At 39.0% G+C, this 26563-nt stretch overlaps 1 protein-coding gene across 1 annotated transcript in view; it reads left to right on the top strand.

The window, feature by feature from the left end:
- The window catches only part of EEFSEC (eukaryotic elongation factor, selenocysteine-tRNA specific), a 120157-nt gene extending 94131 nt beyond the window's left edge, over positions 1–26026 (top strand). The window contains exon 7 of the mRNA XM_030458668.1: positions 25052–26026. Coding sequence (XP_030314528.1) covers positions 25052–25236 — 185 coding nt within the window. The 3' untranslated portion in view covers positions 25237–26026. The remainder of the gene's footprint in view (positions 1–25051) is intronic.
- Positions 26027–26563: the final 537 nt, after the last annotated feature.

Below are 26563 nucleotides of genomic sequence, written 5' to 3'. Positions count from 1 at the left end.
CCAGGCCCAAACATCTATTAATGAAGTAGCCACACCACCTGCTTGTGAAATATGCTTGCATACAGAGAGAGGAAACTGAGGCACAAATACGGGCTGTGAGTTGCCACTAGACATTTCTGAGCATGCTGAGATTTGTCTTGTAACATCCAGTGTCATGTTGCTTGACCTGCAACGTCGTAGTTTCTTGAAACAGGTTTGTACAAGTCCTATAGCTCTTCAGGAAATCTGAACTTTGTCCAGTGATCTCAAAGAGGACCACATAATTTAAGTCTCCTGTCCTGTAAAAATCCAGATGGGTGGCATCCCAGCTGAAAGGTGAGGTGTTCAGAGTGGGAGGGGGAGGCCACTTCCACGCTGACTGAGTTTTCACAGTGCCAAAATATGAACCTCTTGTCGCTTTTGAATAATGTGTGGGGTCTGACTTAAACGTTAGGTCTTGTATTTAATCAGTATTAATATGATAACAGGAATGTGACAACTGAAGTGAACACAGAGATTATCTTCTTAGCCAAATGCATCCATTAGCTAGGAAATATAGGTTTCTATTAAATGAAGGAGACAGATGGGCTATTGGAGGTGACTGAGAACATGAGGGGGAGCGGGCTAAGAGGTGAAAGTTGAGGTTTAGAAAATCTCTATAAAAATAAAAACAAACCATCCATCTTGATGGCTGGCGTTTTACCCTCCCGTTGCACTTTAGGGATGGTGCTCCGATTCCTATCGAGAACATTATGCTGAAACTTAATCTAACAGAGCTCTTACTCCTGCCAAACTCTGGCTCAGCAACTGCTCTGCTCTCCCAGGAAAAAGTGGCCAACAAGGACAGTGCTGTGCCATGATCAGGAAAATTGTTGCTTTGAGATCATGGGGGAGGGCAGATTAGATCTTGTCCCTCTGGTCTTTTTTCCTTTTTGATAGAGAAGCTTTTTTGAGGAACTAAATCATGTTGCAACATTTCAGAGCAGGCACAAAGTTTGTTCTTCATCTCTATGTATGAGTACCTGTCTAATAACTGTTGCAATGATGTTTATAACCAGTGAAACCAAGATTATAATACAAATAATTTTAGATGGTGCTGATAACAAAAAACTAGAACAATTTTACAGGATGGAGAGTTCACTAAAATAGATGGAGTAACACAATGCACTAGTAATCTGTAACAAGGCAAACATGACACTGGTGACAGGAAACATCTGTCTTGCCAACCATCCCTTGGACTGGCTACAGCCTCACCTCTCCACTGCTGGTGCAGGGAGTCCCGTGTGCTCCATCACAAGGGTGGGTGTCAGATTCTCAGCATTAAAATGGTGACTCTGTTCTGCCAGGAGGTTGGGGTATTTTTATTTGGGGTTTTTTGTTGTTGTTGAAGTTGATTATATATTTTACTTGAAAAAGAGATTATAGGAGCCATGCAGGATGTCACTGAAAAAATAAGAGTAGAATGACTGTGAACAAACAGTTCATTTTTCTGAAAGTGGTTTTGAATAATTGAACTTCATTATTGTGGAAACAATTCCGCATGTGAGCAGCGAGAGTCTGGTTGGCTGCAAACAGTCGTACTGCTCACTGGTTCTTATCTCATCCCATTTAGATCTTACTGCCTGTATTTATCCTCCTCCTGGATTTTGAGGACCATGCCAAACTTCCTTTGGCCAAGTTTTGTATGGAGTTTCAGATTTGGTAATCGTGGGGAGATAGGAAAAAGTGTGTGGCAGGAGTCAGAAGCAGTATTCTTCTGTCTGGCATTTCCAGGCATCACAGTTTCAGAAATTAATTCTATGTTCATTTACTTAAATGTTCTTTGTCTGCATTGCTTAAGCCTTATTTTTCTCTTAAGCCATGAGTATTAAAACTGGGAAACATGGAAGTCCAGAGTAGACTTCTCCCTTTTTACTTGGCCCACTGTCCATCTCTAAAACACTACGAAGTTAACATTGCTTTTGTAAGAACATATGGTTCATGCTCCTCAACCTCTGGCTTCAAGATGCTTTTAGAAATATGAACATGAAAACCAGATTGATTTTGTATGTAGTCCCTTGTTTATATATCCTGAGGTTTTTTTCCCCTTTCCCAACAGATCATAGCTAACATGGAGGAAAAAGACCTCAAAGAAAACAGGTAGGGGCAGGTGCTGGTTATGAGAAGCCCATTTCTTGTGGTATCACTGGGCTGTGACAGGGCCCAGTTCCCAGGGCAAGGAGAGAGAGAGGGAAAGGTGTGTGTGTTCTGCTGGCTGCATGAGAGGGGGTGCAGGAGGTATGAAGCCATTTTTCAGGGTGCTCTGTCATTCCTACTTGGGAACCTGATGCTTGGGCATCTTGTGTGTGTTCTTTTTCAGGAGAGAGAAAGGTGACTGAGCAGCTCGCCCCTTGACAGGGCAGTTTTAAAATGTTCATAAAACTTTTATAGGGCTGCCACCCTTCCAGATAAATACTTTCTGAGTTTATGGGCTTATTTTAAGGATTGGAACCTAATAGCAGCCTTGTAGCCCTGTCTGTCCCCAAAATTGTGTTTTGGCAAAACTCTTCTCTGGAGGTTTTCTAGGTCTTTCAGTTTCTTCACTGCTAAACTGTTACCCTTTTGCCTCCTTCCAACTTAGTATGGCTAAATGGTACCTACTGTTAAAGAAGTCTCCTCCTTTCCCCCAGCCTTGCTGAGAGCTGAAAGCTGACCCACTGTACTGTATTTGGTCATCATAAAAAGAGAAAGATTGCAGTAGTTACAAATTTATTTTCTTTATTAAATTAGGTTTGTTAGACCCATTTGATTTGTATATTAATTGCTGCATGTGATTTTAAGATGATACAGGCTGGTGACATTTCAGGTGTGTACTGGCACTTTTCAGGCACTTCTGCAGTATGCTTCCACAAATATAAAAAGCTTTGCAGCACATCTCAGCATTTAAGTGGTGAAACCAGTGGGCTTGCAGCCAAGGCTATACAATGGAATGCTGTATGTAGTGCTCAGAGGAAGATGGAGCTGCAGTTTGAACATCCAAGCCTTTTGATTTCACTGTGCTGTGTCCAAAGAGACTTAATGAATTTCAGCACAGGCTTTTGCTTAGCACTGACCCAAGAAAATGTGTGCTGCTCTGGGGAGAGCTGTGTTGTGTGATCTCTGTGTGTTCCAGGTCCTGAAGAGTGAATGTGTTTAGCACCTGGAACACTACTTCATGTTAACTAGCAATTTGTATCCCAGTGCATTTGCTGATCCTCTGTCTTTGCCTACCAGACACAGTTGTAATACTTAGAAGGAAAGTGTACAATTTTTTTTTTTATTTGCCTAGATGTGTATTATGACACTACATTTGATCACTGATTTCCTGAACAGCAAAATTCTGCCATGTGGGATTGTATTTGGCATCCTTCGTCTCCTCTCAAGTGGTTCGGGGGGATGAGGCTTTTTCTGTGCAGTGCACTGAGTGCAGGAACCCCTTTTCCAACATGTGAGTGCTGCTCTCTCAGACATACTCTGAAAAGAGGGCATGGGGTAGGAAACAATCTTGAATGTTGGATTCAGAGGTTCTTGTGAAAGACTGGACTGTAGAAAGGTCTAAGATAAAATAAGAGCTCTAAGATAACAGACTGGAATAAACTTTAACTCCCTTAACCAGGGTCACTTGGTCCTAACAGATCTTAAAAACAACCAACCCCACTTGCTTTAGTTTGCATGAGGTTGACATTTTATATAGTCAGGGAACTCCCTTTTTCCAAACCAGTCACAATTCAGCAATGTGTTGGGTTTTTTGTTTGTTTGGCTTTGGGTGGGTTTTTTTGTTTGTTTTTGTGGTTGTTTTTTAAATGCCCTCCTAAAAGTAGGGGAGGGGATTAAAATAGAAGTAGAAATATCTATTTGGATACAAAGCAATACCTTGAGATTTCTGTTTCTGTATTTCCATTACTCTGTCATTCTCTGTTGGCTCATCCTGGGACTTGTCCTGAAAAAGGAGCTGCTATAATAATGATGGCTTTCTGGACATCTGGATCGTCACTTCTCAAAACCTTCTAATTGGTTGCTTATATGAGCAAGGTATTTACTTTTGCAGGACAGGTTTCCTGCAAATGTTACACTGATTAAAGAAAAAAAAATGAGAATGATGAAAGGTATTTGTAAGAATTAATTCAAACAGCCAAGATGCTTAAATAACTCTCCACAATCTGTGCCTGTCTTAGTAAACTGTTTAAGGCACAGTTTTGTGCAGATGACTGAAATCTGCTACTGTACAGGTTATGTACAGAGTGTTTGTCTGGCACAGTTTTGGGCAAAACTGGACAGTTTGAATTTTTGTACATTCATGTGTGCATTTTGCTTTATTCATGGTGTTGGCATGAGTGTAATGTATTGTACCTACTTCCTATCCTTTTCCCTGACACTTTGTGGTGATAATTCTCCTGCTAGTACCTAAAGGCATTTATTCTCTTTTAACCCATTACCTGTGTTCCAAAGATGTGGAACAGAGATTTAGAGAGATTAAATAAGTTGCCAACAGGTTCATGGCAGTGCAGTGAAGAAGATTCTGAAGCTGTTTCTGGTGGGATTTTTGATTGTTTTTGGGGGGGAGCTGGTTGTTTTTTTCCTGTTTTGAGGGTTTTTTAGGGGTTTTTTTTGTTGTTGTTGGTTTGGTTTGGGGGTTTTTTGTTATTTTATTACTGCTATAAAGCTATCCCCTGAAGCTTTTGCTGTGTGTTCAATTATTGAAATATTCTAGGTTATTTATCAGGTCAGCCAGCACTCTGTTGTCATTGCCTGTTAATTTTTCAATTGCTTGTCACAGTGGTGTGTTTTCATCCATTGCATTAATTCTCAGTTGGGGATTCATCTTTAGTAGAAAACTGGTGGTTACCTGATTTGTAAGATTTGTAGAACAGGCTGTTAAGGTAAAAATGTACTTTCATGAAACAGCCCATATTAAATTGTTTCCTGGATGATCTAATAGGTCTTAATTTCTATTATTTTATAGTTGTAAGAGGACAAAAAGATGGAGTTTTTAGCACATGCATCCTGAGTTTTCTTGCATTCTATTTCTGGTACCTTCTGATCATGTTGTGACAGGACTTTTCCCTTTTCAAAGCACTAGATACACATCAGTGTTCCTGCCACAAGGAGATAATGTCACTGCTAAATTTCCACAAGCCCATCTCTGCTGCCATTAGTGACACTTGGTGCTGGGCTGTATGCAGTGAGGGTACCTGACAGAACTGCATTAAGGCAGATGTTTGGTAGAATGTGTCCTTTCTTAGTACATCTCCATGCAACGTGCATGACTCAGGCTTGTTTTTCAGTGTCCTGGTAGGGATGCTCTCCTGTTCTTGGCAGGTTGCCATGCAGGAATAGGTACTTGGTTTCTTAGGTGCCTCCTTGCAGGAGTAGAGCTTGCTCCAGACCTAGGAGGGGCTGTAAAGACTCATGGATTCATGGGGGAAGGGGCAAGGCTTGCAGGGGCTGCCCTCCTGGACCCTGCCTGCTTCTACACTTAATTCTTGTGCTACAAGAAGAGTGTGGTGGTGCTTGTTTCTTGGTTTTGTATTTTTTTGGTTAAAAGCCTGGAAGATGGTTTTTAGGTTTTAATGCAATGGAAGTAGCAGGTGCTGGTTTATCACATGCCATTTTATGCTGAATCTTTTACCAGTTAAATTTTAAAGGAAAGAAACAGAAAAAAAAATGGTGACAGGATTTCATCCTGCTTGTGAACAGTTTTGGAGAAAAATATTGGAATAGTAACTTCACATATACCAAACATTCTAGCAAATTGTTTCCCAAAATAACAGACTGGAGGTAGAAAATTTGTGTCTCAATCTACATTGTAGAAGAAATGGATACAAGAAGCTATTCCTTACTTTCTTAATATACTGTTGCCCAAAAAGTAGTCATAATGAGTGTCTAGGTACAGAAATTGGTGGAAGATACTATTCTTAATTTACTAAAAAATGCAAAGAATTTAGAAAGTTGGGGTTTTTTACCAGCAACCTTGGAACCACAGCCTGAGCAAGTTGAGAGAGAATTCTGATTCTTATTTGACTTTTGAATTCTATATCTATGTTTTCTTTTGTTGTGGTTTAAGTTTGACATTGATCAAAAGTTAATACTTCTTAATGATATAATTTAACTTCAACATGTTTCTTGCTGGTGTATGGATGGATCAAACATTGTGGTTCTGATGGGAAAACAAGAACTACAGAATTCACGCTCTGGAAGCAGAAATAGTAAAACAATGAACAAATACAGCTTTAGGGGAAAAAAATACACTTCTCAAGTTTTGTTGTAAAATAATTAGCCTTCTGTGGTAGACATGGAGACCATAGAAAAAGCACAGGAGCTGCTCAGTTGCCTCTGATTTGACTTAAAGTTTATGACCTTGAGTAATGTGCGTGCTCAACAGTACTCAACAAAAGCTTATTTGATGAAATGTCATGAATTACATCTCCACGAAAAGCCTTTTTTTGGAATTTGTAAAATCAGAAATAAATAAATCTTCAGACCCCAGCAAAATTGTTTAAATATGAAATTTGAAGGAACAGGCTGTTTCATTAACACCAACACTTTGTAGACTTAATAAATAATATGTAGCTTGTTTCCAGATTAAAAAAAGGACTGTGTATTTCAACGTATTGTATAAAGTACTGTAGCATTATTAACTCTTCTTTGTAAGTGGAGAAGCTGAGACAGAGATGAAATAATATTGTGAACTAATAGAAGCCAAACAAACAAAGCTACCTAGGTATGGATTTTCAATTTTCCAGTCTAAATCTCTACCCATTAGGGTGCTAACAACTTGAGAGCTGTTATTACAGTTGTATTATGGTTTCATAATTACTGTGTAACAATGAAAGTACAATTTTTGATTTCTTGGAAGGGATTTTTATCCCTATTTTCCCTCGCTTAGGGATCAGATCTGATGTTAATGCAATGTATAAAACACTTCTGTCAACCTGGAAATTTTCCTGGAAAGCTGAGTAAGTTTTTTTTAGGTCACAAGAAAGTTGGAAATGCACAATAGCTCTGAACATTAACTTTTCACTTTATGTCCCTGGAACGTTTGAAGAGCAACTTGCATTTTTTGGCATTGGTCGAGTGGTCTGGTCTTCATAGACTTGGAGTCTGTAGTGTCTTTGTGCTAAATGTTCCCCCTGGGGCACCATCTTATGCTTTAATTTGCAGTTTCAGTTGCTGATGTATGGGCTCTTCTGTTAAATAACTTCTATTTTCTATGCCATTATGCCTACATACTTTACTTGATTTGTGTTGCATACGCAGTGTTTTCCCCCCTGTTGTGTTTAGAACTGGTTTGTAATAGAGTTACTGTTGTTTAATTCCAATTGAAAGTTAAAATTTTTCAAGCAAAACAAAGCGCTTGTTCTGTTAGAAAATTTGTGTTTTCTACTAATCAGGAATGATTTATCCATTATGTGTGCTGGGTTTTAGTGTTTAAATAAAACAAACCAGTATTTCATACATGCTACACTTTAGGAATTATTAAAGATTCCCTGGTATGTAGAGCACTTACTGCTGTGAGCACAAGTGAAGAGCTTCTGTAAACAATTGATTCAAGATTTCAAAATAACACAAGTGCTGAGAAAGCTATTGCATTCAACTATACTGTCACATTTCCATGGATTAATGAGTTGCTGTTTGTTATCTCAGTGATAGCGACTGGATGCTCAAGGTCCATCACAAATGTGCTATAAATTCATAACCTTAGATCTCTCTTCAAATCCCAGTGAAGATGTTCTGTCATGCATATGATGTGCTGAAGAGTATATTTGCAGTTACTGAAGCTCAGCTGATAGGCTCTAACTTGCTTCTGTGTGTGAACTGTAAAATGACAAATGGGTGAAAAATATATCCTTTGTGGCAAGATCAGGGATTTCTGCCTGCAATTGTAGAGTGCTTTAGAGCAGTTCAAGAAAATATTCAGATATCAGCTGGAGAAAAGAATACCTTGATTCTTCTGAGCTCTCACTATTCCACTGCTCTGTGACTATACTTTTGTCACTGGTACTCAAACCTACTGTGCTCAGAGGTTCTTGTAGGGCTCCTTGAGCTTTCTGGTCTTTCTGCTTCCCTTATTTCACCCCTGCACATTTTTAGCTCACTGCATGTGTGATGAAATATGCCATGAATATGAAGATAAATTTCTGGCCTTTGTATTTATTAGTTAGGTGTACCTGTGGTAGGCATGTTAATGACCTTAATGAAACGTGTTGAATCTTTTCTAAGTAGCATTACAATTAACAAATTATTTCATTAATGAGTCCTTTGGAAATTATGCCCCAAAATTCCAGAAGCTTTGGCTTGGTGAGGCTGAGCACTCATGCACTGCACATCACTGATATATACTGGATAATATTTTAGTATTTTAAACCAGACAGTATGTTCTGTGTGGAAAACCATATGCATAAACACCTACACTCTGTGCATATTGTGGCTGCACATCTACAGCTTGTGTGGTATGATGTACACACTCATGTGCACGCCCACATACTAAACCTTTGCAGGTCAAAAAGTGAGGATAAACTTTTGAACCCAGCTGCTTCCAAATTAAGTACACGTGCAGGGACCACCAGAGCTGGGGTTACCGTATTCCAGAAAAGTGCTGGACGCTGACACCCACATATTGTACTGCAGGAGATTTCTTGTTCTTCCTTTAGAGCCTGAAGGACAATGCCTTGAAAAGACACGGTCCTCTTTGCCCTTTCCTTGTCACCAGAAAGGACAGGCAGCAGTTTGGTGACTTCTCCCTTCGTTATGGAAATGGGACTGATACAGTAATCAGGATGCTACATATGGAGCTTTTTAAATTACTGTTCTTCAGTCTTTTGTTAGCCTTCATTATTCCTGAAGATTTTTTTCAAGTCATAAAAATTACATTTTTAATATGCAGAATTAAAAAAAAAAGGCAATATGAAGAATACATTTTTGTCAATAAGCTTTTACCTTTTAAACCAGTTATCTTAGTTTCTGCTCTAGGTATTTTAATTGAAGATTAACTATTGTTAAAGAGTATACAAATTTAGGTAGTGTATATTTGGAGTAGTAAAATAGGACTGAAAAAAAGGTGGGAATAGAATGGCCTGTCCATTATAATTTTAGATTGCAGAGCACAAACTAACCTTCATTTGAAGTCAGCACAGCTGACCGAGAAGGTCTTCTAAAGCTAAAGCTTTTTTTTCCTCAGTGAAATCCAGTAAAAGTTTACTTTGGAGTTTCAAGTTGAGCTGGTCTCGTCTGCATGTCTGTTTTTTTCTGCTGGTCTTTTTTAAATAAAACATTGTCAAAGGCAAGGCATGTAAAAATGAAACAAAATCCTAAAAGTAATTACTACGTACTTGCTTCTGACTTACTGTGGAAATGATCATGATGTGCTCCTTGCTCATTGTCTCTTCGCTCAGTATAGGGAATCAGACTGATTAATTCCTGTTTGCAAAGTGAGCATTTTTCTTGCACCTAGAACAGCATTTGGATACCACACAGATTGTCTTAAGTGCATGCGTTTTAGGCATAGAAGACACAGAGGCCGATTATTTTTTTTTTTGTTTGAGAGGGAGTTGAAGATGTTGCTTCATTCTTACCACCCACGTGTCTCTTTGGCAAGCTCCTGATTTCCTTCTAAAGAGAGCTGTCATGAGGAAAAGCTCAAGACATTGATTAAACCTATTTGGAAGGGGGTGCATCTGATAGATTTTGCAAAGACTCATATTTTTCTTGGAGTTTTTACTAAGTAGTGTAAGTGTTAATCTAAACTTATGGCAGATCCATAGCCTTGATGTATGTAAATCAAATGTTTTTAAATGAATTTGCACTTCATCAGGATACAGGATGAGCAGCAATACGCTGCTGCTTCCATTTTGTTTTTTTTTAAGGCTGAAATAGGTTAATGAAGCAGGGGGTGGGGGTGGATGTTAGCCTGTTCTGATGTGTTTCCTCATGAGTTACCTGAGATAGCTCTGTACTCTGCTGCTGTCTGCAGGGCCCCTGGGTCCTTAAAAGAAGAATGTGAGTTAAGGTTGCAGTCCCCACCTTCTCTTCCTCCTGTGTCTGTGGGTGAGGAAGGAACCTGGCTAAGACAAGACCTCAGGCTTGACTCAATGTGGTGCAGTTGTCTCTCTGCTGCTGGCTTTGCACAGGCAAAGTAGTTTTTGGCTAGGGCTGTGTCTTTTATACATGACACTTTCTCAGTCCTTCCCTTGTGCTTGGGTTTTGGACTTGGGGATTTTTATTTTTGTTTTTGTTTTCCTCCCCCATGTAAGAAAAGGAGGTTTTGAACCACAGATTTGCCATGATTCTGATGCAAAATCAGGAACAGCTGTTGGAATTGTAAATGGCTTCTTGGTTGCCGTCACAGAACCTGCAGTTGATCAGCTCTGCCTTGAGCAATAAGTGGAGACCTCAGGACTGCTGAGGCTAAGTAGAGAGTAAGGGTGGAGGGAATTAAAACTCAGAGACAGGGTTCTAAATAGACAACACAGGCACAGATGGGTATGGGAAGGGACAGTTTCCTTTTGTTGGATGTTGTCTTAGAGGCTGTGAAGTGCAAAGCTGACTGGAGCAGTACCATAGCATGAGCAGTGGAAGCTAGGAAGAAGATGCAGAAGAGCTTTCAGAGAAAATGTAATTCAGAGTATGAATTTCTCCTTCCCCCAATGAAAACTCAGTGGCATAAGATATTCCATGCTTTGGTAGGGTCACTCATTTTTGGTTGATAGGCCTAATTATGTTCCTGTGTTGTCTTTGAGTGTTAGGATATCATAAACATTGATATGTTAGTTCAAGGCAAATGTTTTACAATTATTTGTCAAGAAAAATAAATCTTGAGATGGGAGAACTCCTCCTGAAATGGACTGTACTAGAATCCAAACTCAGTGAAATCAAGTCATCACACAAGGTGCTGCCTTTGCGGTTTTGGTAATGGGGCTAATTTATTTTGAGCTTGTTTGTGTGTTTTGGCTGATCTTATTACATCTTCTGTAATCTAAAGTTTCTCTCCTTCAATGCTGCCTTTTACTGCACCCTATAGAATTTATTTGTGGGGGTTGGATTTTTTGCAATGCAAGTCGAAGTGAGTTGGTGTATTGGAAATGTACAGTAACTCCTCAATCCAGGTTATCAGTCCACAGAACTGAGTAGGCTGTTGTAACATCTGAAAAACCTACCTGTTGTGAACCTCTCCCCTCTCACTGCCAGGTTCACACACAGATACCAAACAGTTTGGTGTCGGTCAGGGCAATCTTACAAGCTAAGTGGTTGCTGTAATATGTTCTTTTTCAGTCAGCCACCTGGCATCAGGACACCTGTTATTATTTGTATCTGAGCCTTGTCGATTGCCAACATCTTATATCTAAACAGTATGACCACCTGGAAATTTCAGCAAGGTGGGGATGGCTCAGGAAAACAAATCTTCTGCAGCCTTGAATATGAGCTGCTTCCCATGGACTTGGGCAATGGCTGTACCTGCATTTTCTGACACTTGACTTCTCTAGGTTTTAGAACAGTCTGTGCCCCACGGAGAGTGTAACGAGGAAGGAAAGCCAGCCCTTGGGTATTTGTCTAGAAAAGTGGGGGTATTGCTGTGGCATGGATAAAGGTAGTAAGTTCTGTGTCTCTGTAACATGTGCTGTCTCCATCAGTCTGACTTAGTATGCCTGCATCTTTAGATAAACATATGATGCTTTCTCTGTGGTCAACTCTGTCAGTGTTGTTGTTTGTTTGGAGCCCAAATATTTTAAACTAATGATTAGAAAATACTAATTTTGGATTAAGAAGTTTATTTCTGGTCTTTGTGATTCCTGACAAAAAGAAAAAGTTGAACTGGAAAGTCTTGGTATTGAGAGGGGGAATATAAATACATTACATCTTTAACACTGATATTTGTTTGAAATTTGGGTTTGGAGGGTGTGCTGATGACTTCTGGTGGGTTTTTTTGAGATTAGTGATGTTGAAGCAGCTTACAGGAAGAGCTTCCATTCTGCAAATCTTTCTTCCCTTTCCCAGTTTCCGAAATCACTGGCTAATTAATTTCTGTAAGAACATTTGTATTATTTAAATACTACTATTTAAAAAAATCAGTTAAGGCTCAACCCACATGTGCTGAATAGGGAAAAGCATAGTGTCTTAATTAAAAGAAATACAGGGAACATAGCTATTTTTTTCACTGCTAGAGGATTTGTGGGTGACTAAGAAATGTATAGACAAGTTTTTTATTTTACAAGTTTTTTATTTTATAAATAAAAACCAGATACATGTCTTCATCCGTTGTGGGCTTGTTGACTCAATTTACTTGGAATTTTTCACCATTTAAAACAAATTAAAATTCATGAATCATTTCTGCTTAAAGGCACAAGTTTTCATAGATATAGCAGTGGAAACTTCAAACTGGTTACATACATAAATGCTGTTTTGGACATTCAAATTTTGTGCTTGCTTATTTACGGTAAGACACAGGTGAATGTTTTAATAGCTCAGAGTGGGTATTACTGGTCATAAGATAATTACTGTTCTCAGTAACTGTTTTAGCATTGCTTTGTCCCTCTGCCCTGCTTTCTGCAAAAGCAGCAATTAGTTTGTAGGACAGATGTGGAGAAGATATAATGCCATGGCAGAGGGTGATGACATGCAGCTTTATGCTTTGTGAAGCTGTTTCGTGCTGCCTTTGACACCATCTGCAGTTTTTGGTACTTATTGAGAGAGGTTTTTTGCTGTAGTGAGCCAGATAAGCTCTTAAACTTAGGTTTTATGCTTCTGCACTTGTATGGTGTGACCCTGTTCAGGAGGGGGAGGTGTCATTTCATCCAGGGAGCATGTGCATTAGATTAAGATCAGCATTGTTTTACTCTATGGTAAATGCAGCATGTGAATTTTTAAAAATTGTTTTAATTACTGTGGCAAGTTGATTGTTGGTTCAGCTAGGTTGAGCTTTTTCACAAACATTTTGTGAATGTGGCAGGCTTTATCCAGATTTTAATTTGAGTTTTCCTTGAGTTTGCTTAAAATGTGAGTCAAGGAGGGTAAGCAAGCAGTCAGTAGGTGCCAACATAAAATAATATTCCAGTTGAAAATATGTTATTTCAGAGATACTTGAGCTGATTTGATGTTGTTCAGGATCCATTTAGGAAGCTTGTTTCTCCATTGCTGTGTAACACCAATGCCCCCAGTCACTGCAGCTCTGGGCACTGTGTTGTTCTAAGAAGTGCTAACCCTTCCCTGCTTGTTTCTTCTCTGGAGTTTTCCTTGCAGAGGAAAAGGGGGAGTGAGGAGAGGTGTTTGTAGCTGTACATGTGAACATGAGTGTGTTGCTGAGAACTAAAGCAGTTGCATTGAAACATAAAAACAAGTTTTAAAAAAAAAAAAAGTAAAATAATAAGCAAATTGGGATGCAAAGCAAGAAGATGGTCTTTTGAATGTGCCTTGCTAAGACTGACTTGTACCATAGCTGAAATTCACTGGAGGCTTTGTTCATTTTGTCAAGAAGAGACTTTGAAATCTCTCAGTGAATCACGGAGAGACTTCTGGAATCACTGAGTTTTGTTACAGGGGCCAGGTAGTTAGCCCCTGAAGTTTAACCAGGCAGAGGATCCTGTAACTATAACTGGAAAAAAATGCAGTGCTGGCATAAACCAATTTGTCTGGTCTTGTCCCTTGGGTGGCCTCTCCTGGTTTGGTTTTTCTTTGTTTTTTTTTTTTATTATGTGACCCTCACTTTTCTCATGCAGCCTTCCTCCTGATTGACTGAGATCTGCTTGGGGATGGGGTTTTATTCTGGGAACCTCACCAGGGACATGTGCCCCATCAAGGTGCACCTGAGAGGGTTTTGCCTTCTGTGTTGCTGTGTTCCCCAGGCTCAGTGTGTGCTGCTGATCTTGGCAGCCTGTGGAAGACATCGGGAGGGAAATGCATGTGGAACTCTGAACCTGAAGAGCTGTTTTAGTCAAATTAATATGATTAAAGGAGGACAAACCTGCAAACATTTGAATTTTTCTTGGTAAAACAAAATTACAAAAATTTCTAGAGTCTTTTTCCCATGGAAAGCCATAGAGAAGGAATTTGTAGGTTATTAGACTAAAAACTTCATAGTAACTCAACATTTTCCTACTGTTTCTTCTCTGCCTCTCACAACATTGTATTTCCCTTGTAATAATTAGTTTGAACTTTCTTCTATTTCTGTGGATCAAGTAATTTTCATACAACTTCGGGATTTTTTTATGCTTTAAATCTTTCTTCTAAATAATGTTTTTTTTAATAATAAAAAGCCATGAATACATTATAATTTCAATTTTCGTGGTGTGTGAAAGATTTCTGCAGTAGGTCTTTGTTTTTGAAGAATTCATCACCCTAGTTAAGAAGCTTAATATAAATTAAAGAAGGTATTAAGGAACATTAAGACATCAAAATCATTCTTTTCCTTTCGATTGCTCCAAATGCAAACAAGTTGAATAAAATGCAATCAAAGGGCCTGTTTGGAGAACATTGAGTGGCTTTACAGCTGTGTTGTAGAGAACCTCTGGTAAGAGCATAATTCAAATAAAAAGGCCTTTCTTTCCTTCTCCTAATTCCCTTTGTTGTGGTGACAACAGAGTACAAGCCCGATAAAAATTTAATCACCTTATCTTTTTAAAGCAAATTGCATATTTGTTTACACACAATATACATAACATAAAAAAGAAAAAGCTGCTATCCAATCCCCCTCCCCCTTCTAATCGCATTAAAGGCCCTTGCCTAGAAGTTGGTTGGGGCTTTTTTTAAATGTTTTATTCTTTTATTCTCAAGTCCCATTGTTCAGGACTGCTTTATAAAGGCAGCCCAGAGGAAGATGAGTATCGCCGAACTTAAACACTGGACCAGTGCTGAGCAGCTGATCCTGGGACACATCAGGGGGGTTGGTCCAGCTTAACTGGCTCCTGGGTGACAACTCCACATCAAGAGTTGCAGGCAAGATGGGAGTATTGGAGCCAGGGCTGTGGATCTAGCACTTTGACTTGAAGCTGCTTTGTAATGAGTTGGCTTTGATTCTGTGTCAGAACTGGGAACCTGAACTGTTTCAGCATTTATGCATTTCTGAAAGGCTGCTGGAGGAGAGGTTGTGTATTGGTACTGGTTTTGTCATTGCTTTTTCACTAGGCTGATGAAATCTTAGTCCCTTGTGTTGAATTCCAAATGTGTTTTCAGGTGTTTCTATTCACTTTAGTGCACAGAGCAAGAGCATTACTGGTTTGGTGTATTTACTGTTTTATAAGTACCAGGATACTTGTGGAAACTCAATAAAAAGTTTCTTCTGGCCCATTGCTGAGTGGCTCTGGGCTGAGAACTCCCTCACTGTATATAAATGTAGCCCCAACACGATATTCTGGTGGTTTTGAAATTATGAAAGCTTAATGGTTCCTTGATCAATTTGTATAAACTTAGTTGTAATCTTTGGGATGCTTTCATGGATTTTTGTTCCTCTTGATTTGAGGATTTAACCTTCAAGGACCACCTTGACAGTAAAACTTGGCAAAATTCATCCTGTATAACAGCTGTTACAGACTCTCCCAAATTTTACTCATTATATTTATATCTATCTGCTGCTTCCCTTTGCTCCCTTCCTGGAAGAGTACTACTTAGAGGTCCAGCAACAATAATTGTGCTTTTTAGACACTGTTCTGACTTTGACTCTTTTGAATGGTTTTGGATATTTCACACTGACCTGTATGTAGGTTTTTTATTGTTGAATTGTAACAAGGGCCCATCTACATTCCCAAACTTCCAACTACGTTGCATGTATTTGTTTTATTAAATTGGTGTCCTTGTTAGTTCCTTTTTTTGTTTGTTTTCATGGTTGCTCCTGTTGTGTGCTGGGCATTTTCCATGCACTCAGTTTTTGGTTCAGGGAGCTTGTAGAATACGCAGACTATGAGCACAGCATCAGTAGGTTAAGCATAACCAGCTCTATCTTTGCATTTCTCTTCCCAGAGAGTTGCCTCTTCCTGCTGATATCCTGGGAAAATGAGCATAGTGCTTAGGCATGATCTCAATGACTGCATGAACCTTGAGTGGCCATCAAGTGAAAGCAGAGTTTTACACATAATTGTTAGTATGATATATCAGTTGGCATATTTGCACCCTTGCTGATGTACTGAAAGCACATATATAGCTCATGCAGAAATTAATTTGAAAATATTTTCATTTAAGCTAATGGGATAGTGTTGGATTTGAAGACAGAAGGATTACCTTAGTGGTTGTCTTGCATCTCTGCAAGTTGATCCACTGTATTGTGTATAGACTTAATTTATTTAGCCTAGGAATCCTGGTGCACTGTTCTCCCATGTAGGCTGTATTACAGCTGGTGACTGGATACAGGATACAATTGTACACAATATAATGAGCATACAAGTCATAGTTGTGTTCTGGGAGAGCAAATAATAAAGTAGTCATCTTTAGGAGACCAACCTTAGTCATAGCCCTAGCAGATTACAGTGAGCAAATGGTTGTGGCACACACTGTAACAGCAGCTGGAATATATAGCCTGGAAAACAAGGTCAGGTTTGTACTTTCAACCTATTCACACTGCATGTTGGCCTGCTAGCCAAGAACTGAAAATCTCAAGTGTGTCACTTCATGTCAGAGCTGTTTTTGGAGCTGAAGTGCATATTGGGTTTTAGGGTGTGTTTTGGAAAATCCTCTGCAGGAACTGGAAACAGCCTTCTGAAGTATGTGTGGGTTTATGTAGGCTGCTTAAATAATGAGATGGTTGTAGATCTGTGGTATACATGGTTAGGATTTGTCAATGCAGAAAGTCTCTCCTGTTACATGGCCTCAGATGCCAGTGGTCCATTTGCCATCATGATCTGGTGTTCAGTTATAACGTCTTATTCTTGCCATATAAAGTTAAAATGTGGGTCTAATATGTGAACTGAGGAAACAGGATAACATATCCTGATCATCTTGATAGAAGTTGAGAAGTATAAAACTGAATATACAGAATTCTCAATGCAATGGGGTATGCTGAGTGTCTTCTGTATAGGTGACAAGTTTAGGACTAAAAGAGCATGGACAGGGCATATATTGGGAAGTATTGCATTGATGCCAGTCAGCAGCCAGTAGTTATGGGGTGTCCTGGAGTCTGTGCTCCATGTAGCAATATGAACAATATCAGACTGCAAATCAAGACGCTGACTTCATGCAGAGGGTATGGCAGACTAATTAAAGAAAAAAAATGTGTACCAATTGAGCGTATAAAACTCTTCCTGACCTTGAGAAAACTCCCAGAGAGCTGTGGGAAACTCCAATCTGTCCCCTCTGAACTTTTTTTGTGTTGTTGTTTAAATATAGTAACTGCTTTTTTAATTAAAAAGAAAAATTAGATGGCATTTCAAATTGTGTCCATGGTGCCTTGGGGACCTATTACAGTACAAATTACCCTATACTATTTAGTAAGGTCTTGTTTACTATTGTGTGAAACGAGGGTTACCAGTGTAAGGATGTAGGACAAGAAGGGCCCTTCTTTAAAGTCTGGCTCTGCACATGAAAGTGACGCCAGCAATTGGAAGCAATTTGTGGAATTGTTTGATTATATTAATTATGGCACCAGCAAACAGTGCTTGGGAAACAGTTTTGTTTTCTTGCATTCTTTCTTGATTGCTTGCAGCAAAAGCCAAGATACAAAATGTGCCTTTAAGGACTGCCGGAGAGAGCTGTTCAAGCCATTGTGTAGAACTGGCACTGAGCTTGAAAGGGTTGTGTCCAGCTTGATGTGAGAGTTTTCCAAATACAGCTTTGACCTGAACTTCACCTAGGTCAGCCTCTTCAATTAAAATCACTTCTGTCTTTCTCATCAAGGAAGAATAGCTCTTTCCCTGCTAAGTAGGAGCCCATAATGAAATTGGTGTTATTTCAAGTAGTACCGCCTCTTATAATAATGTATTTCAGTCTAAAAGCCTGAATAAATTGATAAACAAGGCTCATTGCAGCTCACCACTGAACTGCAGCCTTCCCTCCTGTGGCATGGGGCAGCTGTTTCCCAGTTTATGGTAAAATGTTTTCATAGTAAAGGATTTCCAAACAGACCCTGCCACGCACAGACTGCAGGAATGACTGGTGGTGCAGGGTGGCAGTCACAACAGTGACATGGGGAAGGATGCTTCTGCTTAAAGTGCTTCTAAGAACTTTCCTATGGTTTTGGTTTTGGTTTGGTTTGGTTTTGTCCTCAAACAATGGGTTATGGATATTTTGTGTAGATCTCAAGTACCATACTGAGGCATTAGTGTAATTCTCTCTTGGAAGGAAGAGGTCTGCTTTCCAGCCTCCTTGGAGACTGATTGCGCCTCCTGGCTGTAGTCTATTCACAAGCCAGACAAGGTGATAACAGCAGACCTTATGCCAGCCTGAAAAGAAGAAATACATCTACTCTGGAGTTTGAAACTCGAGAAGAATCTTTAAGAGAGCTGACGAGATGTGGGAAAAGGTGGTGTGAATTCAAAATGGAATTATGGGAGAATTGTGATGGGATTTACATAAGTAAAATTCATTGCCTTACCTGTGAAAGTAATTGAATCTCAAATTCTGAGCTCCTGAGAGCAGCAAGGAAAGGAGTATCCCTTGTTTCTTGAGTGAATCTCTGGCCAGCTGTTACATTGAAATTGTCTAGGTAATCATCTTGTTACCATGGTGGTGAATATCTAGGAGCAAAGTAGATCGACTCCTGGAGGAGCACTGTGCTTGAATCTTTTGGCTAGGAAGGTTGGGAGGTGTTTACATACTGGCCTGCATGTCAGGTGGAGAATTCCTACACCTGATCCTCTGCTATAGTTAGCTCAGGACACAGTTTTCATCCCTGCTTTTTCTGAAGCACCATATATTAATGACAGGCAGGTGGGATGCCAAATTAGATAGGGCTGGCAGTCTCTAGATGACCAGTCATCCAGTCTACTGTGTGGTGTGACAGATCTGATGTTCCTGTCATTGTTTATAGGAAGAGTAACATGGCATTTTTGGTCTTGGAAAGCATACAAAGGTTATTTTTTTCCTGACTAGCTCAAGGTGGGTTTTGTGTCTGATTTTTTGGTGTGGGGTTCTTTTGGGGTTTTTTTGGGTTTTTTTTTTTGGTGTATGGGTTTTTTTGTTGTGTTGTTTGTGGTGTGTGTTTTTTGGTTTTTTTTTTTTTCCCTGGGATATTGAAGCTGAAAATTTACCACCTTAGCTTGAATAAAATCAAAAGTTAGAATTTTGTCTATCTTGAGCAAAAGGATGAGAAAAGCAGAGTTGCTGCCTAATAGCTTAATGTATCAAGTTCAAACTACAGGCTGTTGTATTTTCTGTTACTTTTGTCCTTTGGGTCTGATTGTAGAGATAATTGTAACAGGCAGGGCTGATCAAACTGTCTTCTGATTTGGTATGTTTTTACTTTGTTTGAATCAGAACTCTTGAATGGTATTTAAAGGATAATTACATGACCTTGTAATTATTCTTAAGGCACAAATGAACAAGTTTTTTAAAGAAATAATGATGTATTTTGGGAGATATATTTGACATATTTGAGAGAACAAGTGTGTACTTACTTGCTCATGCACTTTGGACTCTGTTGCAAGGGAAATAAAAAAATCAAATTAGTTGTGTTGTGCTGACATACTGGCTGCTTGAGTCCTGCAGTACTAGTGAAAAATTTCTACTTCCTCCCAGTGGTCTGTCATTGCAGTAAGCAAGGGCAGGGATTGGTCTTTATTCACTGTCAAGCACAGGCCCCTGCATCAGACTGGGATGTGGATGTCTCCATCCAGGGCTCCAGTTATTTCTGATTTTCAGGTTAATCAGCTTGTGTACTCTCTGTGAGCAGGAGAGTTGATGCAGGCACTCACTCCTTAACTGTCTAATGAGGGTTCAGGCTCTGAGAATTCAATTTAAGGAAGTCCTGAAATTATGAAAACCACCTGTTACAAATAATCCATTGTGAGTAAGGATTATCCCCAACCCTTTGCCTCTTTCAAGTTTTGCTCTTTTGCCATCACTCAAGAAGAAAGAAAAATGTCTCCCTGTCATACTAAACTGTTGTATTTGGCTCTGATAAAAGTTAATTCCAGCATCAAATGTGCTGTGCTAACTTGTTCTCTGATGTTCAATCCATTTTTAAAATTTGAATGTTGACAGGGAACAAGAAATTACAGGTAGCTGAGTCTTCTACCTGCAGTGTTCAAAGGAAGCACACAGGATATTTTGTTTACAAATGGGAGAAAGTTTCCTAGTGAATCTCTGCTCATAAACTCCTGAATGGAATGGCAGTTTTGGAGATATCAGCAGGTCAAGAGTAGTCTAGGAATTTCTTAATATTGAGTACAAAAAGGAATATTTTCTGTTTTGGCCAGAGCTGAAATGTAGCCTCAATGTGTTTTTTCCTAACAGTCATAAGAATCCTGAGCAAATGCTTTCCTAGCAAACCATGGCAAGTACCACTGCAGGCAGCTGGTGTAATGTTTGCTCTCTATTGACAGGATGAACTTCTAGTTTTGGCCTGAAAGGCAAGTTCTGATGAATCAGACGATCTGAAGTCTTTTAATATGTTTTTTGCTTTTTTCCCCTGTTACGATTTTCAGTGTCTAAGAAAACCATGTAATGATGCATGCAAATAACTTTGTTTGTCAGTGCTAGCTGGTGTAGTTAGCAGTTGGATTTTTTTACAAAGTGTGCATGTGAGAAGGGAGTTGTTGAGGCTCAGTAAAATAAATTGTTCTCTTTGGCTGTGTTGGAGAGGCTGCCTTACACCTATATTATTACACCTGTTTTCAATGTGTGTTTATCAGTTGCTTAAAAAGTCCTCCCATCTCTGGCTGGGCTACAAGGAGATACTGTATTATCTTGCTTCTCATCTACAGTGTGTCTAGCATTCAGCCTTTAAAATCTTCCATTCAAACAAAATGTTTCGTTAGCTTTGGAGGAGACAGGACTGTTCCTAAATATTGAAGAGATCTGTGGAAATAAAAATGTGGAGATTGAAAATCCAAGAAATAAATCTGGAGTGGTATAAAGCTCCTGAAGGGTGGAATAGCAAGTGGGATTGGGAGTCAAGGAAGGAGGAGAGCTGGGAGACCACCCTTGGAGAACTTTTGAAGGAGCAGATGAACAGAAGACTAATAAACAAAGACAGCAGATGACAGAGGATGCTGATAAGGAATTACAATAATAAGTGAAGGAGGGTGTGAAATGGGGAAGTCACATAAAAACGTTAAACATTATAAATGGGTCAGTTTGGATTAAGTCCTTGTGACTGTGCTGAGACAAAGGATATAATCTTAAGAGTCTATATTCTTATTTGTTAATTATTAAGTATCTGAAACTAAAAGAAAAAAATAGATTAAACTTTTTTTCAACTGATTTCAAATCAAAACTGGGTTAGTTTGTGCTGCAAGTACATTTTACGTAAGACCTGAATGGACACTTCTTGTTACAGATGTGGTTGTGATGGGTGGGAATGTATTTGCTAAGCTTTCAGATATCTAATGTGCCTCTGAGGACTGTCCATTAATAAAGTTAATATATAGATATTTCTCACTGTTGTATGCAAGGCATTTCTTAGAACTTTGAAGCCGAAGTCTTTTTTTAACACACAGACCTTTTCAATTTAATCCATTAGCAACTTGGCAAAATAAAGTAATTGTCCAACAGAGGAAGAAAAAAAAAATCTATTAACATTTGCTACAAATCCGAGTAGTACAGGCAGCACTTAATTAATGGAACAGATTTCTCACTATGTATTCAGGCTAACATAGCTATTGTTCAGGAGAGATTAGACCCTTAATGTAAGTAAGTTAAACTAGACCTCCATCTAAAAATATCCGTCATTTCAGCTATTAAAGGTCTGATGTCTTCTTTGGTGACAGATATATTTCCCTTCATTTCCTTGGTTTTGTAAAATGTAAAGTATGCATTGTGTGTAACGCGAGAAATCCGCAGAGGTAGATGAAACCCTGATTGTGCCTCCCCGCCTGTCTCTCCCTGCCTGCTCCTTTGTGCTGCTCCATATCACCGAGCCTCTTCAGCCCTTAGACCTCCTGGCACCAGAGTAGAAAAACAGAAAATGCCATTTGTTAGGGTATGATGCCAGCCACCTAATCTGTTTGCAGAATGAGGGCCGTGGGATCTGATTAGGTAATTTAGATACCTTGTGAGTTTATAATACCTGAGCTGCCTTTGGCTGTCAGCCCGTCATTTCACTGTGTGGAACTGCCACTTCTTCCATTTCTTCTGTAGACTTCTTACCCATAAGTACTGTATTGGCGTCCAAATAGGTGCTAAGGAGGTGAGGTATAGGTGAGGTGTATCTTTCCTTCTGCACATGTGGAAGCTAGCGATAGGGTGGAGGAGGTGAGATTGCTTATTTTGAATATGTTTTCCCCAGTACAGTTCCATGTGCAGCATATGCTTTTTTTCTTGAAAATTAATATTTTGAAACATTATTTGTTTCAGATGTGCAGGGCAGACTCACTGATGCCCCTGGCAGGTTTTGAATCTGGTTTTATCTGAAGGGGTGGTCTCATCCTCACAGCTGAGAACTCCCCCACTTGCTGCCCCAGCTGAGTTTTGCCCCAGGGCAAGGGGCTGGCCTGCCAGGGGCATCACCAAGGTTCTTGGTGGCAGCCTTGGTGCTTTGCTTCACACACCCACAGAGGAAAATTTTGGCTCCACTTTTAATGCCAGATCTCCTCCCTTCCTCTCTCCTTTCCGCCAATTAGCATTTTTTGGAAATTAGAACCTTGTGAAGCCTACTAACATAAATAGAAGTGTTTTAGGATTTGTTTGCTTTAATTAATTTAAAGTGTGTCTTTCTGAGAGGATTTAGTTAAACATCTTTCTTAAACAGTAATGTGCCAGTAACAGCAACGTTAGTAAGTGATAAGACCCAGAAAGGGAAACCAACTAGGAAGCAAAATGAAATGTTTCTTTGCGCAAAAAATAAATTGTCTTCCCAGGAAAGTGGAGGAAACTCTGTTCAGGGACACTTTCAGTTGAGTTGGTCAAAACAGTAGAAAACATGATGTGAAATAAATCCTGCAAAGGTAGGGAGCGGGACTTCATAAGATTGCTTTTTGCATTTTTTATTGTTTTTCCTCTTTTTTTGACTTTTTTTATTTTTTCCTTAGTAGCACCCAAGATGTTCTTATAGCTTTCCAAATAGGAAATAAGTTGTTTTTCATTTAATGTTAAAGTATTTTTTGTAATGAAGATGGAGTGATAGTATCTATGATATTAATGGTATTTATATGAAAGCATATAATTAGGAAGTCAGAATAGCTGCATCTAACATGACTACACAGTGTAATAAAACCATATAACAATATGCAGTTGGCCCACACCATATTATCTGGTTTGTTTAACTGAGCCTTACACATGTAAAAGCAGTCAGTATCAAACTTCTCAGTCATCAAGGATAAAGAGGCTCGATTATTCTCAATTGTTTCCACAATGAAATAATATTTTTTTATTTTAATTCTGCCATCTGAAAAGAGAAAACAGCTGCTGCCTTGACTGTGAAGTATAGGATCTTGCAGAACCATGCAATGTTGATTCTGCTTGATGCTGCACTTTTGGAGTTTTGGTGTAAAATGGAGTTTGTTATATACGCAATGTGTTGCTTTTCTCCTCTCTTGTGCCTTGCTTTTAAAAAAACATTTATTGGGTTTTTTTTTCTAAAAAGAAAAAAAAGACCCCTCTTTCTCCAAAACTCTCCCCCTAGCTTTGCTGCAGGGTTTAGGGCTGTTGCACAGCCCCTGGTTATGAAGTGGTAAATTGGCCCTTTCCTGGATTTGCTTCAACACATCCTCATTTCCTCCCTTCCCTTTGCTCTGTGGTGGGGATGCTGAAGGAACAATTTGCTCCCTGACACAGCAAGGTGAGAAGGTGGGCTCTGAAGGTGGGCTCTGGTGCTGTGTCCTCCTGCAATCAGCTGGAAGTGCCTCTGGATGTGTCTGTGCTGCAGCAAATCACCTGTGCTTGTAGACCTCCTGTCTCCAGTAAATCATAAGCATCTCAGACTTTTTGTCAGGCTGTGATGTGAGAATCCACATCTGAATTTCAATATGAGGGGAGAGAAGCTGATTAAGTGTTTGAGATAAGGTTATGTGACACCACAGGTTAAAAATACCTGAACTGAATTTGGCCAAATGCCTGAGAACCACATTGCAGCATTTTTCGGGAGGCTTCTGAGGAGTTTGCTGTCTGAAGCTTTAAGTAAACAATTTTTCAGGAGTGGTCTTTTAGTAGCTGCATCTCTCTTGTTTTATGGTGTTTCTTTGGACTTCACTATCTTGCATTTTATATCTAAAATGTCACCAATGTGTCAAGTTAAAAGGAAATATAAAAGTGTAATAAACCCCAGCCATTTAGGAAGGAAAGAACAAATATTTTTGTTTGGCATAAATGTGTAGAGAAAGTCTTAAGTTAGAGCCCCAGAATCCTACACAGGTTAATTCTAGTTCTCCTAAAAGCTAAGAGTTTAAGCCCATAACAAATGCTGTGCTTTAGCCAAAACAACCAACCGAATATCTCCAAACACAAAACTGCAAAATTTGTTAAAACCTAAGTAATGTGCTTCTGGCAGGTCTAAACTAAAGACATTCAAGAACCTTCTGACTTTTTGGACTCTATATAACTTTTTATAGTGTTTTGCTAGTTGTTGTTTTTCATTCATGACATATATTTTTACTAACATTCATAGTGATGAGAAGAAATTTTAGGAGATATGTATAAATAATAGGAAAGGTCAGCAGAGTTAGAGGCTTAGAGTAGGCAGGTTGGTCTGACACGATTCAATTTTGCCCTCTATTTAATACCTTAAAAATGAGGAAGGTACAGCCAGGATATGGCACTGGATTTGGGTAATCACTTTGGTGTGAACTGTGTTTGAAGGCTTCTCTTACTTTTCCATGTGAGTTACCATATTCTGGAAGCATGGTGTAGAAATGTGATTTTTCTAATGCATCAGATTTATTTTATTTTCTTTGGTAATTTCAGCAGTAAACTTGCCTGTTCTTTTTTTCCAGTTATATTGAAATGTGATGTAGAGAGTTTGTCATGCATGTTCTTATTTTTACAGATGGGCTGAAGCCAGATACCAAGATGCTTCTTACTGCTGCTTCCAAGAAAAAATCTAAGGCAGGGAAGGGGGATACAACCAAAGAGGATGAAAGCAACAAGAATGATTCAGCCCAGCCTGTGACCATCTCCCTTGTCTTTAAAAGATATGTCTTTGACACACAGAAGAAAATGATTCAGTCCTGAGAAAGCAAGAGAGGCCTTTGTACCTGAAAAAAACAGGCTCTGAAAGGAATTCAGGTGGAATATATTTCTTTTCTGAGCACATTAGACCTGTTCCTTCCTCACAGACAGAGGCTGGAAGCAACTGATGACTAAATATCCCCTTCCACAGTCTCTACAATCTGATTTTGTTCTGTTAATATCTGCTTATTTGGTCATCTTTGTCATGTGAATTGCCTGTCAGAGAATGTCACCTGCCAGAAGAGCACATTTGGGTGTGCATTCTAATAGCCATGTTTTGCTGGAGTATTGTTTTGATGTTTCTCTTGATTTAAAAGTTTGCCACCAATATTAATCTAAATTTAGTCAAGATGTGCATTTCATGTGACCCACAAAGTGAAGCTGATTAGTTTAGGTTTACTTCCCCAAGCAAAACAGAGGACAGAAAGCATACGATGTAATAGGTGAAACCTAAAATGGATGTTTCACATTCCTTCAGCTGCAACTGTGTAAGATGCTATCTGAGAGATGGTATGGATCTTTTTTATAAATCTGATTTATATCTAGAAATGTTTTTCATATTAAACATAATGATATGTGTAACTGAGAGTCTTAATCGTTCTGTTTGCTGTTCTGAAGATTCAGAACCTATCTTCAGTGACATTTTATAAAGCTTTTTTGAATTTCCTGTCTGTGCTGCAGTGATCCTAGACCAGAATTGTTTTCTTTTTTGTAACCAAGGTGTCTTGCGTGTGTGAAACAAAAAGTTGCCTCTGGAAATAGTCAAGGGCTTTATTTCATTAAAATAATGATAGAAGATTGCACTATAAGCCTTGTAAAATGAATATCTCCAAGATGCTTTAGAAACCATTAGTTGTATAATAGGGATTTCATGGCTACTTTAGTTCTTCTCAATTTCATGTGCTAGGCTCATAAAAAGGAGAGTACTGGTAATATCCCTCTTTTTATGTACAAAGTGTATGACACCTTAACATGAAAACTAACAATAATTCCACAGGTACAAAAGCTGCAATCTGGAACAGAAACTGGACTTGGGCTTGGCAGCATAGAAAATGTTAGCTCCTGCCTTTCCAGCAAAAAGAGTACTTCTGCTTGTTAATTTAAACAGCAGCCTGTGACCCATTCACTGAAACCAGACATAGAAAATGCCTACGTGTATAATGTAAATGCATTACTTGCACATGGAAGTAAATAACTAATAGATTGCTATACTAATTCTTAATAATCATACATTATTATTATTATCACTTAGTGTTATTAATCAAATGTCCATTGGTGGTTGTGTTCATCATGATAACATGTTCCTGGGTTTTTCAGTCTTTTTCTTCTT

The sequence above is a fragment of the Calypte anna genome, chromosome 12 (assembly GCF_003957555.1).
Source record: "Calypte anna isolate BGI_N300 chromosome 12, bCalAnn1_v1.p, whole genome shotgun sequence".
Taxonomy (NCBI): domain Eukaryota; kingdom Metazoa; phylum Chordata; class Aves; order Apodiformes; family Trochilidae; genus Calypte; species Calypte anna.
Note: the sequence above shows the minus strand (reverse complement) of the source record. Positions and strands in the feature narration are given on the sequence as shown.